The following is a 17772-nucleotide window of genomic DNA, read 5'->3' as shown; positions in this document are numbered from 1 at the left end:
CTCCAGCCTTCTACGTTTATTTCTACTGAGAGTTAGGGATTTCTGCTAAAGCATTACAGTCATAACTTGTCGTGTAGTCAACTTTGCACATGCGAAGAATATGTTATCCACTGTTACCCATCTTTAGAGTGTCGTAAAAAAAGGTTATTGGGCTTAGGCGGCCACAGTTAGAGCACAAAGATGTGAATTCGGCAGAGCACAAGGGGTCCATTGGTACTCTGGGACACTGCACAGAGACTGCATTCATACCTGACCATGAATTATCTTAAGTCCAACTCAGCAATGAAACCAATAGACCACTGAAACAACACCCCTTTTCCAGTAGACTTGAGTGCTTGCAAGCCACTCGTCCTTTGCAGCGGCATCAACAGAAGCAACAAGACATTGCTGGTTTATAATGTACCAAAGCAATATGAGTGAGGCAAAACTGAAATCCAAGACAAGATGGGCCCATTATTTTATAGGGTACCAAAAGTTAAACAGCCGACATAACCGGCAAACTACAGTTTATTCGTCATCTCTTTTCATTTTTCATTTCTTATACTTTACTTTCCCCAAAGAGAAATTTGTCATGGACACTCAGCTGGTCCTGCAATTTTCAGTCGACAGAATCATATACACACCAGACGACACACACACCACACAAGAAACAGTTAACACTCACATCAAGGGTGATAAAAAGCACATTCCCAGAATAAATAAACACGTAAACAACTGCAGTACAGCAATCACTAACTAACCTACTACCCATTCACATCCTTGATCGTAATAGTTAATGAGGTAAAAGAATGTTTGTAACCGTTCAGCCTGCTCTGAGGAACTCTAAATCTCCCGCTAGAAGAAAGAAGCTGGTACTCTGGATAGAGAATGTGACTCAGGCAGTATTTTTTGAGCATGTCTAATAATGGATTGTTCATAAATAATGCTGAGAGAAGAATGATCTTTCATGCCCATAATTTTCATGGTTTCATGGTTGTACCAGACGATTAATCTGTGCCTCCAGCTGGACAGATAGGTCACTGTACCAGGCTTTAGTTCCGTACATTGTTCTACTCTCCAGTACGGATAGTAAAACAACATCAACTTTTGCTTACACCCATAACTCATTCTACGCAGAAAGTACAGTCTCTGTCGACCCAGAGTGTGAACTTCTAAAGCTCACACCAGCTCAGGCTCTTTCCTTGGCAGAGATGTGACAATCTGTATGTCCCTAGAGCCATCTTTAGCCTGGCTCACCAAGGTCCATGCCCTCTGCTTCTGCCCACTTCAGTATGGCACTATAGTAGACCTACCTGGTCCCCTCTCACAGGTGGTAAGCCCATTCTTAAAGGGACAGACTATTTCCTTGGGCTGTGCTGACTCAGGCTCCATGTGGAAAGGTCTAGTCAGCAGGCACTGAACACCTCCCAAGGTTGACTCCAGAGGAGCGCCCCAGTGATGCCAGTGCTTTCTTGTAAGGGCACACTGGGATCACTGGGTCCTGTCTGCGCAAAGAAGCACTGCGTTTAATTATGGTCATCTTCATGTCTGGCAGCTTACTTAGAAGAAGGACTTGTTTGCCTTGGGTGACCCTGCCAGAGACATAAAGCATCAGACAACTTAGCTCCGTATAAATCATTGGAGGTGACGCCTCAGGGACAAGGTTCAATTTGTTACAAATTATTACCCTGAATGTTAAAGCCACCATAATACATCCTCAAATTAACAGCCTAAACTGGCAATCAGGCTGAAAACCTTTCAAATTTGTCAAATTATGTTCAGTTTGAGATGCTAAACCAGAAAGGGAATTCTAAAGGCCGAGGTTGCAGAAAACCGAAGCTGAGTTTACCACCTAATTAATTGACGGTCTATCCTGCACAAAGCCATTTCACAAATATGTCAGTGTATATTGTTTATTACATCAGATACTCTGCATGAAATAATATCACATTAACAAGAGAGCTTTAAAATCATTTTATGGCTCAGTGGCTAATAATGAGGAAGATAGCGTCCCTGGACCAGGAGATTACTACAACCCAAATGTGTTTCAAGAAGAGTGTGGCATTCACCCTTTTATGTTTTCTTACACTTAATTTTAAGTATGACATGGGTGGGTTAAATTATTACTGTATTTGAGCTTGTGTAATTCTGGTTCTATTAGCAGTAAAAGGAAATGAGCCTGCAGACATTGTTGAGAGATGAGAGAAATGTTTGCTTAACAATAAAGGCTTTGGGACACAGTTCTGCTATTCAAAAATTGAGGTAGAGAAAAAGTCAACTACAATCCTTTCATGTTTGTGTTGTACTTCAGCTAACCTGTAAATGTTTAGCATGTTGATTACCGTAATTTTCGGACTATAAATCGCGTTTTTTTTATAGTTTGGGTGGGGGGGGGGCGATTTATACTGAGGAGCGACTTGTATGTGAAATTTTTCACAAATTTTCAAAATTTAAAAAAAAAAAAAGAAAAAAAGTTAAACTGCGATAAACGAACCGCGATGTAGCAAGGGATTACTGTAATTTGAATTTTAAGCGACATCAGTGGCGCGGCCCCACGTACAACCGGCATCATTAGCGGCTTTGTTTGTAGGTGACACGGAGGATGAAGGATTTAAGGATTTGGAGTGACACAGAAGGTTTGAAAAACTATTATGGCTTTTACGCACGCCCGGTCCTACTCTACGGAGCTCTCTTTCACCTCCGTGGATGGAAGTCGGAGGCCGGCGCTCGGCCGGGTGGCTGTCCGGGGACGGTGGATGGGGCTCGGACATGACTTTTACGCACGCACGGTCCTATTCTAAGGAGCTCTCTCCCACCTCCGTGGCTGGAAGTGCCAGCTCCAGGGATGGAAGTCCACGCCGCCACACACCTGGAAGTCCACGCCAGTGCTTGGGGCCGTGTGGTGGTGAACTATTTATGTTATAGTTATTTGATATATTTTATTTTGTATAGCAGCTTGTATATGTTTTTATCGTTACCGTTCAGTACTTGTTGGCTCGTTGAACTCTTGGTTTGTTAAATAAAGAGACATTTACCAAACCCACGTCTTTCCTTGTACTTTGTTAACGCTATAATACAGTTATATACTAGATCTGTGGAATAATGACGAGGCTGACGTCAGGGCGCACGCGCGGCGTTGTTGACAAAGGACGAGGAATTTGATAGATGGATTTAATGATTTGGAGTGACACAGATGGTTTGATAATATTATTGCTTATATAATAGTTATCCATCCATCCATTTTCTTAACCACTTAGTCCCCACGGGGGTCGCGGGCGTGCTGCAGCCTATCCCAGCTGTCATCGGGCAGTAGGCGGTGGACACCCTGAACTGGCTGCCAGCCAATTGCAGGGCACACAGAGACAAACAACCATTTGCACTCGCACTCACACCTAGGGACAATTTGGAGTCTTCAATCGGCCTACCAAGCATGTTTTTGGGATGTGGGAGGAAACCGGAGTGCCCGGAGAAAACCCACGCGGGCCCGGGGAGAACATGCAAACTCCACACAGGGAGGGCCGGAGGTGGAATCGAACCCGCACCCTCCTAACTCTGAGGTGGACGTGCTACCCAGTGCGCCACCGAGCCGCCTATATAATAGTTATTTGATATATAATTCATATATCCTTATATGGGCCTGTGGAATATTTCGAAGTGCAAGCGCCGTCAGCAATCGATGGATTTAATGAATTGGAGTGACACAGATGGTTTTATAAACGTATTATTTATGTAATAGTTATTTGAATAACTTTGAATGTTACGGCAGGCCCGTTCTCAGCTCTTTGTTTGTGTTTATGTCACGTTAGCATACCTTTCGTTTAGCCTGTTGTTGCTCGTTCATGTCTGTTCTTGGTGTTGGATTCTGTCGAATAAATTTCCCCATAAATGCGACTTGTACTCCGGAGCGACCTATATATGTTTTTTTCACGTTATTGTGCATTTTATGGCTCATGCGACCTATATTACGGAGCGACTTGTAGTCCGAAAATTACGGTGCATGTCTTGGCTCATTTAATCCAAACCGTGTCTCTGTAAATTTATTCTACCATTTCTTGTATACCCCAAACCCTGACTCTTTATGATTTTTCTTGAAGATTTTCTCAGTTGTTATTTAACACCACCTGACTGCCTGAACCATCTGCACCTTGGCAGTTTGAAGCCTAACAGACTGAACAAATTGGCATGAAGACAGCTTGTTGGATCACCCCGCCAATTTCCCAAGTCTAGCCTCTAACCTCCTACACATTTGAGAAAACAAAACACTATGTTGACAAAACAGAGTGCATGGTGTACATTGTGTTGAAAATAGGGAAACAATATAACAACATGAAAAAATAGGTAATCAATATGAAAATAATGAAACTTCATTCATTAGATTCTAGGTTCCACTCTCCAAGCAGGGCATCATCACACAAAATAACCAAGTCAGTAAAGGCACAAGTGGTTAATTTATAGGAAAGACAAGGAAAGATGATGACAACATGAATGGAAACGTCATTCAGTCCAGCAGACAAATGGATCTGCTCTGCACACAACTGAAATGTAATAGATTTGGAAATCTGACACTATTTCACAATATAGCCTAATTGATCATTCAAAACATTTTTAAAGCTAAGTAGCAAAACAATTTATGTTCAGTCTGATCAGTACATCTGCACTCCGGCTAAACTGCAGTGACTTCACTGAGACAGTTTTCAATACACATTGAGTAGTTGTGGGGTCTGTTTCTGTAGTTTCCTGAACTAAAATGTCATAATCATTGTCATGCTATGCTAACTCTACTCACAATATATGCACTTTTTAACAAAGTTGTACTCCATTGTTGAAATACAATACGTGTGAATGCAACTAACTTGGACATGGGGAGTTGCATGATATCTTCTGCACAGACATGCCCTCGCAGAAAGATCCCCCGTTCAGCGGCGCTGGGTTCGTACAGGTCCGTGATCTCTTCTGCACACCTCGCCCACATGGCACGTTACAAGGAGACCACTCTGTCCAAAGCGACCAGCCGCCATTGACTGGGCAATGTTAAAAAAAAGGATAGATAGAACCAACACAGCAATCGCTATTATTTATGCAGATCTCCAGCATTGTATATGCTATCAAATAAACAGAGGATATTCCTGGCGATGCAACCTCAAGAAGGCAACTGTGGTACAAAACAGCAAAAACAGTGAGCAGCCTATATTGCTTGTGTTGGATGAAGGGCTCTTTTTTCCCCATTTAATTCCTCGCTGTGGAATTAAGATAAAGAAGTGCAGAAAACAGCCATTACATGGACTTGCTATTTCTAAAGTCAACATTGATTCATGGTGGTTGACAGGTTGGAGCCAACCACTTAGTGCTGGGACTCAAGCAGCTACACTGCGGTCCTAAAGTGTGTGGAAGCCAAATGCTTAGACGTGATCTTGAAAATAGTGAGCCCACATTTGCTAGAAGGGCCTCAAGCATAGAGGAATATTTGGTATAACACGACATGAGATTAAGCCACAGGTTTCTAATTTCATTTCAGACAGTAAACATTGATTTTCAATATGAAGTAATACATTGGATTTTTGAACAATGCATTCATTCATTTAAAGAGGGTATATCACTCTTCACATGGGTCCTTAAATGAGTTGTGTTAGGGTGCAGTATTCCAATCAAATGTATTTAACTGTATGCGAAGTAACTGGCCGATAAAATTAATGAGTTACAACCTACCAAAAACTGTCACAGTGGCTGTAGTGCTCCGTCTCTTGGCCACAATGTTGCTTGCCATGCAGGTATAGTTTCCCGAGTCAAAGAGACGAGCCTCATTTATGATGAGGTTGTGGTCAGCCCTGGTGTCGATGTTGTCGTCAGTTTGGGAACTGACCAGCTCTTCATTCTTCAGCCATTCCACCTGTAGAAAAAAAGTGATTACAAATATTAATGTTAGCAGCAGCTGAGCAAATGTTCTGCAGAGGTAAAAAGGGTGCAGGGATTTTATACACGTGGGCCACCAGAACAAATACAGCACAAATGGATTAAAAATAAGTTATATTCTAAATTGTGTATCCCTTCAGAAGTGAATATCTGGGAAATGCAAGCAGAAATGTGCATCATCTTTCTTACATTCATCTTCCAATGTCAAACACAAATGTATTTAGTCAACAGAGAAATTTAAGGAACTGGCCTTATCGTTCCAGTATGTTTAGAAGCTTGTACCTTGACAAATAAGTAATAGCAAAACAAAACAATATATGAAGAGAAGGCATTTTTTCATTTTTTCAAATAAAATGCCAGTCTTGTGGATATGTTTACATTAGGGCCAGGAACACATACATGTCGAGTTTGAAGAATATATTACATAAAAACCGCAATCAACTGTTGCATTTAGTTCATATTGCATTTTTTTTTACCATTTTATAAAGTAGAAATTGTACATTGTGAAACTAGTGTTTTTCTGGAATGTACAGTAATTGTAAGGAAGGTAATTACATCTTTTTCAAGTTCCAATAACTTTTTTTTTTCCAGATTCCGATTTTTAAAGTTTATTTAACTCCAGGAATAATTACAAAACATTAACAACAACGCTATGAATTATCCATCCATCCATTTTCTGTACCGCTTAGTCCCCACGGGGGTCGCGGGCGTGCTGGAGCCTGTCCCAGCCGTCATCGGGCAGTGGGCGGGTGACACCCTGAACCGGTTGCCAGCCAATCGCAGGGCACACAGAGACAAACAACCACACGCACTCGCACTCACACCTAGGGACAATTTGGAGTGCTCAATCGGCCTACCAAGCATGTTCTTGGGATGTGGGAGGAAACCGGAGTGCCCGGAGAAAACCCACGCGGGCCCGGGGAGAACATGCAAACTCCACACAGGGAGGGCCGGAGGTGGAATCGAACCCGCACCCTCCTAATCAACCAATAAATATGTACATACACACAAAACAAAGGTGGAGGGAGGTGGACTACTAGAGGTCAGGGGAGAATAGCCTTGGGTTGCTATTTTGGTTCTAAGGATAAGTCTCACTTCCACACTGAACTACAGACTGCCAATGAAGCAAGTGGGTGTCTGTGAGACAGACAATGCTCATGCACCCAAATCCATGTTTGCTATTTGGTTACCATTTCAGCAACAAATCCTGAATCAACCAAAGGGGGTTAGTAATCGTACCCTTGCTGAAAAACCCATCATAGTCCAAACAATGAAAAATCCAATTTGATCATGATGGTATAAGGAGTGCGCTTATACAGCACTTTATTAAAACCATACAGTGTGTTGTTCAACGCACTTTACCAAGCTTCATATTCACTTTTTGCATACATATCTGAGTGTACCAAGACTGATGGATGAGATGCACGAAGGCGGCCACATCATCCTACAGCAGTGCTTCTCAATTATTTTCTGTTACGCCCCCCCCTAGCAAGAAGAAAACTATTCGCGCCCCCCCTCCCCACCGTGACTATCCTAACTTGTCTTGTAAGTCGTAAAATGTTGCACTGTCGCAAACGTGACAGAAGTAACAATGAGAGCGCCACTGCCCCCTGCTGTAGTAAACGCGCAATTACACTTTATTCTAGTACTGCCAAAAAAAAAGCCTGTTCCCCAGGGTCACACGCGCCCCCCCAGGAATAGCACCGCGCCCCCCTTGGGGGGCGCGCCCCACTATTTGAGAAGCACTGGCCTACAGAAAGGGTTTCCTTTTCACCATAAAATATCTTACTCTGATTCAGCATTTATTTTTACTCCAGGACAATTTGAGATGGGTTCAGGGTTGAACACACAACCTTTGTGTTGACAACTTCTCTACCACCTTAGCCTGTAGGGGAGCGAGTGTAGAATTTCTTTATTAGGTGCAGGAGTTTGGGTGGAATGCCATCTGCTTTCACAGTCTTGTACAGCGAGGCCTCCCCTACTGAGTCAAAGACAACCTTAAAGTCGACAAAACATAACATTGTTGCTTCCCCTTGAGTTGGGTCAAAAATCCTGAAATGGACACTTCTTTTTATTAGCATATGCGGGATAATAATTGAAACGTCTTCCATACAAATCCAATATTACAAACATAACGAGTGGTCAGTTGTTTTTGACCCTGCATTTAAAAGATAACTAGACAACCACAAATATTCAAGTCAATAAACATTCAAATATGGCACGGTGGGTGGCACGGTGAGTATTGGTTAGCACGTCCGCCTCACAATAAGGAGGGTATGGGTTCGATTCCACCTCCGGCCCTCCCTGTGTGGAGTTTCCATGTCCTCCCCGTGCCCGCGTGGGTTTTCTCAGGGCACTCCAGTTTCCTTCCACATCCCAAGAAACATGCTTGGTAGTGCGGATGGTTGTTTGTCTGTGTGCCCTGCGATTGGCTGGCAACTGGTTTATGGTGTCCCCCGCCTACTGCCTGATGACTGCTGGGATAGGCTTCAGCACACACATGGATATGGCACTGTAACCAGTTACTAGTGACAACGCATGTTAGGAATTGCAATTAGGAATTGCAAATTTAGCGATGATTTGCTTCTTCTACCATATTAAAATAGCTGCATCGTCACATTTTTAAATTACATTCAGAGTCTATCATGACGGGCCGAGCTGATGGATAGATAGAAAGTACGCAGACACACTTTAAATTATGTAGAAATGTAAATAGTGAGTGCCTGTGGGCATGCAAACCCTGAATAAATAGAAACAACACAGATGGCCAAGGGATAATGGATTGCAAAATGCATGGACTTGAAGAAAATAATAAACATCATAACAATGGGATCACATTCTGGTGGTCTCCCACACAAACCGTATTTTAGTCAGTTCTCCTTCTATAAGCACTTGTTTGTGAGACTTGCTTTTTCTTCAAGATATGGAAATGCTACTACATAGAGTTTTTTTTTTTCTATCAAAAATCTTGTTTTGGGCAGCTATAAAAGCCTTTGCCCACAGTGTATATTGGCAGCAAACCTCATTGTCTTGCTAGTTGATGAGAAAATGAAGATAAAATGCATGCTGTGGCAGTGCCTAATTACTTTATGATTAAAGTCATCAGATGTCGTATGGAATAGATGTCGTCAGACATGGCATCCCACAGTCATGTTCATTTCTATTGTATCTGTGTATTTCAGTTAGAAACATGAAATAAGCAATTACCAGTAAGTCCTTGTTGTGTTTTAGGCCCCATTATTTGTTTGCTTTAAACAGCAGGTGGTTTGAGATATAAGACAGCCGAGGAAAAAGTGAGGAAAAAGAATGACTGAGAGACAAAGAGGAAAGGGAGAGACAGATAGCGAGAGAGATAGAAGCAAAGACTCTAATGTCTAATTGGCTCATTTGTTTCAGTTTGAATATGGTCTTCAGTGTCAACCTTGACAACGGCATTTTGAGGAAGCGAGTACAACATCAAGGCAGCCAACCAGTGATTTCATTATCCAGACTGCGCCTGAAGGTGACTGCCCCCAGGCCATTGCCAGTGGCTGGGTCCCCCATCTCCCGAAAAGTGTGTGCATGCACACACAAAGTTCATTCAGATGACATTTGCTGATGATTATTTGCTGTGAACAGAAATTAGAGAGAAATGTGAGTGACACTGTAGCCACCATTGAAATTTATGAAGGTGGTAATCAAGACCTTGCCACCCTTGTGTTTTGTTTCTGCAAATCAAGTACCCAGCTATTTGATATCAAGGGGACACAGCTCAAACAATTAACTTCCGCTTCTCCTATCATTAGAATAAATCTTTTCTGAGTCGTGCTGAGTCAACGGTAACAATTTAGCATGATTGCTTCCGCTTTGGCAGAAGCTCTCAGCCCCCTGTAGTTTATGATAATTGCTGACTCAATTTCATGGATTGGACTAGGAAATGTCCATAATACCATCTGGGGAAGCAAACATGAGGAGGCAGAGTTAATCCGCTAGAAGGACTCTCCCTGACACCAATCAGCAAGACGTGTGTTGTCAGTTCACAACACAAATACCTGCAGATACTTTAAACTCTGAATACGTAGCTACTTAGTGTGCCCATATAAACACTAAACCGAATAGCAGCAGATAGAGCCCCAGGAACTGTCTCTACTTCAGTAGCGCTATCCGAGTCTAGAGGTTAGTCAAAAAAGATATGGAGGGAAACACAAAGTCTGTTTGTTGGTTTGTAAATTCCAATTCTCCTTCAGTTTGGAGGCATTATGTACTATAATGGTATTCCAATGTGTTTTACCAAAGCTAAATAAAAACAAGAAGTTCACATCTCTGAGCAGGGAGGGTGTAAAGTCTTGACACACGTCATCTCTTTGCTAGAAGAACTGAACTGACCAATGAGAAATACTAGCAGGCAAATAAGAAAAGGATTACGCAAGTGGAAATATTATTTTAATGGTAAATAAGGGATATTTGAATTGAAGAATCAAAATACAAAAAGTCCTTCCTAGCAACAAAAACAGCTACTGTTTTTTTCCATGTATAATGCGCAAAATTTTAACTAATTTATTGTCCTAATTTAAAAATTTTTTTTTTTTTTTTTTTTTTTTTTTTTTTAATCCGGATATGATACGGAGGCCGCCATTACAGATGCACTTTCTTCTCTGCTGTTCACTTCAAACACGCTCCATACGAACACAATGCTCTTGTATCAGACGCTTGCTCGATCACCTGCTCGTTTGCTGTCACAATGTACCCTACACAAATCCAAAACATTTCTTCGCTATTGAGTTTGCTAGCGCATGCGCAGTGATACTGACCGGCAGAATAACAACCGGTTGTTCCCAAAGATGATCTTTTTTCTGAAATAACGTTTACGGACTTAAGTAGGAGTCAAAATTTGGGTGGGTATTATACATGGGTACAGGCTTTTTTCCAGCATCAACATGCCATTTTTAGGGTGCATATTATACATGGGTGCGCATTATACATGGAAAAAAACGGTATGCTCAAACCTCATTGAATAAAGTACATAAGCAGACAAGTATATTCACATATTAAATCAATAAAAGAAACATTTTAAGCATATAATTATACTTACACAGCAAATTAATAAAGAAGACATAACTAGACATTTTTGATATGTGGTAATGACAAAGGTTTTTCTAACTTTATGATCTGATATGTATTCCTGTGCACTTTGAAATAACAAATGCTTTTTGATATACGTATTGCCTGAATAGCTTAATGACCCTTAAGGAACTGTTTAATGCATGCCTGATGTTTTTCTAAATCACAGACACTGCCAAAGTTGTCTAAAATGTTCAGTACTTGATTATATCTTATGTTTTGATTCATGCTAGATGTGACGTCATATGTTGCCTAATGCTAGACGCCAGCTTTGGATTACTACTGAACATTCTGGACAGAGGGAAATGTTTTGCCAAGCAATGAAAAGATATGGTTGGAAGCATGAATAAACTAAGAATGTGATGAAGTCAGCGAGTACATGGAGTGTCAAAAGAACAAACAAACAAATGCATGGTAAGTGGTGAGTAAGAACTTTGCATAGCCAGGGAACATTAACAAATGGATGACACTCAAAAGTTCACAGAATTACGTACAAAATGACAAAATTGAAAGGATGATGAATGGACGGTGTGCGACAGTGGGTGAAGTGGATGTATGTGCAAGAATGGTTTACAGGAAGGACACTTGGAAATCAAATAGAGTTGCCAGAGGGAGAGCAGCAGGAGGAAAACAACCAAAAACCCAGGCTAAAGGTGATCGTCAAGGCTGAAAGACGGGATGGAAAACAACAGCCCCCAACACACACCGAATCGCCCATAATCAGCACTCACCCCTACGGAACCAGCTCTCACCGAACTAGCACCCACTCCCATGGAATCAAACTCTCCTGCGAATTTGCTACACCCCCCTGACTCATCACCCATCAAACTCGGCCCACACTGGCATGTGCTACTGAATATAAGCTGACCAAAGAACCTTGAACGTTGCCTTTTCTGAATGGAGACTTTCTGCTCTTGAGCAGGGTTGCACGAAAGGCCCAGCGCTGTATTGTATTTTTCCTGAACACAGAACTTTCTTAACGAATATTGTGATTGAACTCAACCAACCTGTTTAAGTCTAAGTATTGTTTCAGTGTCTTAGCCTTTTCCTACTGAAGAAATAAAACAAGCATGACGTGAGTAATTTAGATAACATGTGATTGACTATGGCTTTTGCCGTGAGGCACGGATAGCGCGCTTCCCATATTGTGGACCAAATCCAACAGAATAGTGAATTGTTTAGGAGGATCATAACAATGTATTGGTAAAGCTGAAAAACAACAACATTAATCAGACAGCAGGGTAATTTGTTTTGTTTTCCTTGGTGCCAGGGCTTAGACATTCTACATGATTCATCTTAAATTACAGATTCTTGCTGAAAAAACAGGGTTCCCCTTTTTGGTTGTCCATTTCACACCTATTTTCAGCAATACACCTCAAAGGAAACTCATTATACGTACGTACAGGGTTCTAGTGTACGTCTTTCTCGAAACATTAAAAGATCTGCTGTACTTTCAAGTCCCTTTCCTTCCTCTTTGTGTGTGTTTACCCGTAAACAAAATGACAACTGAGCCTACATAGAACATTTGTATAAGATATAATGACAAAATTCAAAGTCATCTTATTTCAATAATTTCAACTGACCCAACAGTAAAACTACAGGCAGGTTTGGTCACACAAACTCCGGTCCTTGAGGGCCACTATCCTGCTTGATCATTTAAATCAGTTTCGATGGAGGAAAGAAACATCTAAAGTAGGGGTGCTCAATACGTTGATCGCGATCGACCGGTCGATCGCCAAGCCACTGTTGGTCAATAGCGTGATATTATTATTTTTTTTCTCTTCGCACTTGACGCGTGTACAAACAACGGCGCTAACAACACAACGCAAACACGCTAGCTTGCGAGTTTCCTCCAATTGTCAGAACCCTGTTTTTTCTCTTAAATTTAAGAAAGGGTATAAAAATGAGTGGGGCAGCTGGCCATAGTAAGAAGTATCACTTTCATAGGGAATGGGAGTAGGACTTTTTTTTCACGATGACATATATATATATATATATATATATATATATATATATATATATATATATATATATGTAATCTAATCTTTTGTGTTTTTCTTTTTATTTGAAATTAACTGAAAAGTAATGTGCTTATCCTGACCTCCTTAACAATATTGACATAATTCACAAAAATATCTTAGATTATAGATTTTGTAGCACAGTCCTCCAATTCCGTGTTAAATCATTTATTAAGTGCATGGCCAAGGACTAATCTCTTCCCAAAAACTATGCCAAGCACATATCATCGAGTCTTATGTTTACTGGACCAGGAACAGAGAATTTGAGACATTTGACATTTTCACTGGCAAAGACCTGGTGACCTTTTTTTCTCTAAGACATTTAAATGTGGTATTTGCCCCGAGTCAGACTTGAAGGATTATCTCACTGTGAGCTTCGTTTGCTACCTTTCTCAGTGGGGGGGACCATTTGAATTTACTGTAGGTGTTGATCAAAATGCTAAAGTCCCTCATCAACACTCACACAAGTTACAGTAAATGAATTAGAAGGTAAAACACACACGCACATATATACATACATGCATACGTACGTACATACATACATATGTACATACATACATACATATGTACATACATACATACATACGTACATACGTACATATGTACATACGTACATACGTACATACGTACATACGTACATACGTACATACGTACATACGTACATACGTACATACATACATACATACATACATACACTACCGTTCAAAGGTTTGGGGTCACAAAATTGTTTGGGTGACCCCAAACGTTTGAACGGTAGTGTATATATTTATTTAGATAATTCTCTCTCTCTCTCTCTCTCTCTCTCTCTCTCTCTCTCTCTCTCTCTCTCTCTCTCTCTCTCTGTATGTATGTATGTATGTAGTATGTATGTATATATACGTATAACTATGGCATTCGATTGGGAAGTGAAAATTCAGCTAAGAGACATAAAGAAATCGTACCCACAAACTGTAAGAGTAAGAGGACTAAACCTTATTTTGAACAATTTCCCAAATCACACCTTAGTCAGTTCCAAAACCTACTCATTTATTTCTCACATTGAAATCTGGCGAGTGTCCTGGAATTTAAAACAATTTGGTTTAATGTTATCCTGTTACCTTTGCTGACTCAGTCACTGAGGAGAAAACATTATTTCCTTTAAAATGTTGGCATTGCTGGTATCAAACAAGTATATCAATCCCCTAAAGGTCATAGGAAGCGGAAAAGACGTGGCCATCGACTGATGGGTTTCTGAGTTTAATCTGGATGAATAACGTGAGCACTTGATTCACATCTGCACTGCTCAGAGGGAGTATTTGGTTCTCGTCTTTCAGGAGAGAGGGAAAGAGAAGTGTCTGTCATACCTCTGCCACAGGCACTCCCTCTGGAGGCCGACAATGCAGAACGATCATCCCGTTGATTGGCACTTCCTTCCCCTGGGGATTCTGCTCAAAGTTTTTTCTCAGGTCTGTGTAGGGAGATAAGAGACAACTGTCAGGTGTCAAGTGTGACGGTCATCTTTACATCAATCCAGGACACCTCAAAATGGCTGTCTTGACCCTGACCCTTTGTGCCATGACCTTCAAAATCCACTCTGTGGTCGAGAATAACATGGCCCTGTGCTAGGCGATTTGTTTACAAGGCGGTTTAGCGGACACACTGGATAGCTCACGAATATTGCTCAAGGCCAGTGGTTCTTAACCTGGGTTCGATCGAACGCTAGGGGTTCGGTGAGTCGGTCTCAGGGCTTCGGCAGAGCCTCCACTATGGAGGTCCGAACATACCTGATTTATTGGGTAAATCTGTGATGACGCATTTCTGAAGTGGTCTCGCAAAGGCAACAGCAGAAATCACATTGATATGCGGTATGTCATTTGTTTTGTGTTCATGCATTGAGTTGGTTTCATTCTTTGAACAAGGTGATGTTCATGCACGGCTCATTGTGTGCACCAGTAAAAAACATCTATGTCTTGAATTTGATCCCGTGAAAGCACGGGAATTTTGTATGCAACTCCTCCGTAAATGTGCATTTTCGTTTCGGCATTGCTTGTAAACACTTGGTGTAGAGTGGCTCGCCCACCCTACTTAATGCAAAGTGGCTAGATTTGGGGAGAGGGGAGTTACTTATTTGCGAACGATACAGAGAAACCTGGAATTGAGTGAAATGGAGCGGAGTAGCAATTACCATGCATGTACCATGCTTGTAGACGATTTTGAAATTCCCCCCGACATTTTTTTAGGTCTCAAGAGGACGTCTGGTCAACATAATTCTATTCTATTCTATTCTATTCTATTCTATGCTATTCTATTCTATTCTATTCTATTCTATTCTATGTTATGTTATGCTATGCTATGCTATGCTATGCTATGCTATGCTATGCTATGCTATGCTATGCTATGCTAATATGTTTTGTGGATTTGCTGGGCAGAGTGTATTTGAATAATACTACAATTTTCTGACAAAAAAGTACAAAATGAGGTCTTGTACTTAATATTGGTTTCTTGTTCAACAGTTTGGTGCAATCCTTGAATTATCATTTTTATGCAAGAGAGCACTTTAAATTGTAAAAGAAGGAAAAAAATACCTACAACCAAAGTATGTATATGTTATCTTGTTTGCTTCAAACCTGTCAATCGTGCACTCGTAAGTGTCCGGCTGTATTGTTGGGTAAGGATAGTGCATCTATTATACATGCATTGAAAACAAAATATTAAAAACTCAATATTCCAAGGCTATAGTTTCTGAAAGATTTAATCTGTCACTGTATTCTGTATGCTCGTCTCAATTAAATGCATACCTAGCATGACATTTAGTTAATTAAATTTTCCTGATTTCACCAAAAAAGTACTGGTTTTTTTTTCAACCAATAAATTTTCTTTCAAAATGAAACCTCAATAAACCTGAATAAAAACCTCAAAGAATAACTAGTTATGTAGTTAGACTACTCGAAAAAGCCATACAAGTCATACATTCAGTGACTTGAGTAGGCTCAAGGTCAAGTCGTGTGACTCGCTACCTCTGCTATGAAGTAATATACTTCAGCCGCAGTTGGACTGCTGAAATACTCACAGGCGATGCGGACTGTAGCCTTGCGACTTTTGGAGGTCCCCAAGTGACTCCATGCCACACAGAGACACCAGTAGTCTTCTGGGCCATGGAAATCCTCAACCTGCTGACGGGACACGTTGATCATCACCTCCCTCACCTTTAGCCCTATTAACAGAGGAGAATATTATTTTAGTTTTACACATTTATTATTTGTTATTACTCTTATTTATTGTTTGTGCCTTTTTGTTTATGATGTTTTTTACTTTTGCGCTATGCTTGCTGGCTCCGTTATTTATTGTGTTATCTGTTTATTTATTATTTATTCATCACTCTTACTATTGATTGTTAGAATTTTTGCCTTCTTGTTTTTATATTGTGTCGCGTACATGTTTGTCTATCGTGTTATGTGTCTCGTCACCGTGGGATAGAGAAAAACGTAATTTCGGTCTCTTTGTGTGTTGTGACATGTGGAGAGATTGACAATAAAGCTGACTTTGACTTTGACTTTGACCTTGTGTGAGGATGATTACACCTCAGACACCCATTTCTAGTTGCACATTCAAATAATGTCAGTTTATATCAATGAAACGTGTGAAACGTGGAATGGTGATTTTTTTTATATTTTAGTTACTCGGTAAATCGGGCAGTTCTGGAATGTGTTAATGAAAAAGGTACAAATGACAGCAAAGCTTTCAACAGCATATGTAGAGCAACTGTGTAAGCGAATGCAAGAATGTGATGCAACAAAAAGAGTATCATTTTATGGGATTCTACCACATCATATAGCACAATACTTTTATATTGTTAAATGCATTGCAATAGAAGAAGAAGGGAAAAAACACTGGATTTAAACCTCCCCTCAGACAACTTAAAACATTTTGTTACCATGTCACAAATCTTAAAATCGCTTTACGCACACATTTTAATCTGATTCATCGGTTTAAGGCAGATATGGGTTTTCATTACTCCTCAGACTGTACCCTACAGGATGTCTAACGCTGTTGAATTAAAAGGAAGAAATGTTGAATGCACTGGGACTTTTGTGGTGCCACTCTGATAAATAATGCTTTAATCTGACAAGCTCTTACTCCAGTCAAACGGCTACATATGGTGGGTGCAGTTTGACAAATAATAAAATATTGAGCATATGTCAAAATGAATACCAATTAAACCCATCTGGATGGCAGAGGAGATCCATGTTGCTGTCTGCCGTAAAATTCAAATGGGATCTTTTCAAAGTGGTTCTGGGTGCAAATGCCAAAGCTACAATGCAATATAACACATATCCATTCCTTTATATCATTTTTCATTCGTTCATTCATTCATTCGTTCGTTCGTTCGTTTGTTCATTCATTCATTCAGGCACCCAATACATATGACTATTTCAACACATGAACTAGGTCCCGGAACATATTAAATTTGTATGTAGAGGTTTGACTGTTAAACGATCCCTCCATGGCTTGTTTGAAGAGTTTACAGAACCTCAAATAAAATATTTTTTGTTCATTTTAGGTTACAAAATGGTCAACTGGTTTGCACATCCGCCTCACAGTTCAAAGCTCTTGGATTCGAATCTGGGTTGCGGCATTCCTGTGTGGAGTTTGCATATTCTCACCATGCCTGCGTAGGTTTTCTGTGGGTCCTCCAGTTTCCTCCCACATTTCAAAAGCATGCACGGTAGGTGAATTGAGCACTTTAAATTTCACTCTGTGCTTTTGAGTGCGACTGGTTGTTTGT

General features: G+C 40.6%; 1 protein-coding gene across 1 annotated transcript in view; it reads right to left on the bottom strand.

Moving 5' to 3' along the window:
• unc5db (unc-5 netrin receptor Db) overlaps positions 1–17772 on the bottom strand; it is a 148973-nt gene that overhangs the window by 48492 nt on the left and 82709 nt on the right. The window contains exons 3-6 of the mRNA XM_061279822.1: positions 16057–16200; positions 14351–14454; positions 5686–5866; positions 4833–5000 (exon numbers count right to left, since the gene is read on the bottom strand). Of these exons, the coding sequence (XP_061135806.1) occupies positions 4833–5000; positions 5686–5866; positions 14351–14454; positions 16057–16200 (597 nt within the window). The remainder of the gene's footprint in view (positions 1–4832; positions 5001–5685; positions 5867–14350; positions 14455–16056; positions 16201–17772) is intronic.

Source organism: Syngnathus typhle, linkage group LG5 (genome assembly GCF_033458585.1).
Source record: "Syngnathus typhle isolate RoL2023-S1 ecotype Sweden linkage group LG5, RoL_Styp_1.0, whole genome shotgun sequence".
Lineage (NCBI taxonomy): Eukaryota > Metazoa > Chordata > Actinopteri > Syngnathiformes > Syngnathidae > Syngnathus > Syngnathus typhle.
Note: the sequence above shows the minus strand (reverse complement) of the source record. Positions and strands in the feature narration are given on the sequence as shown.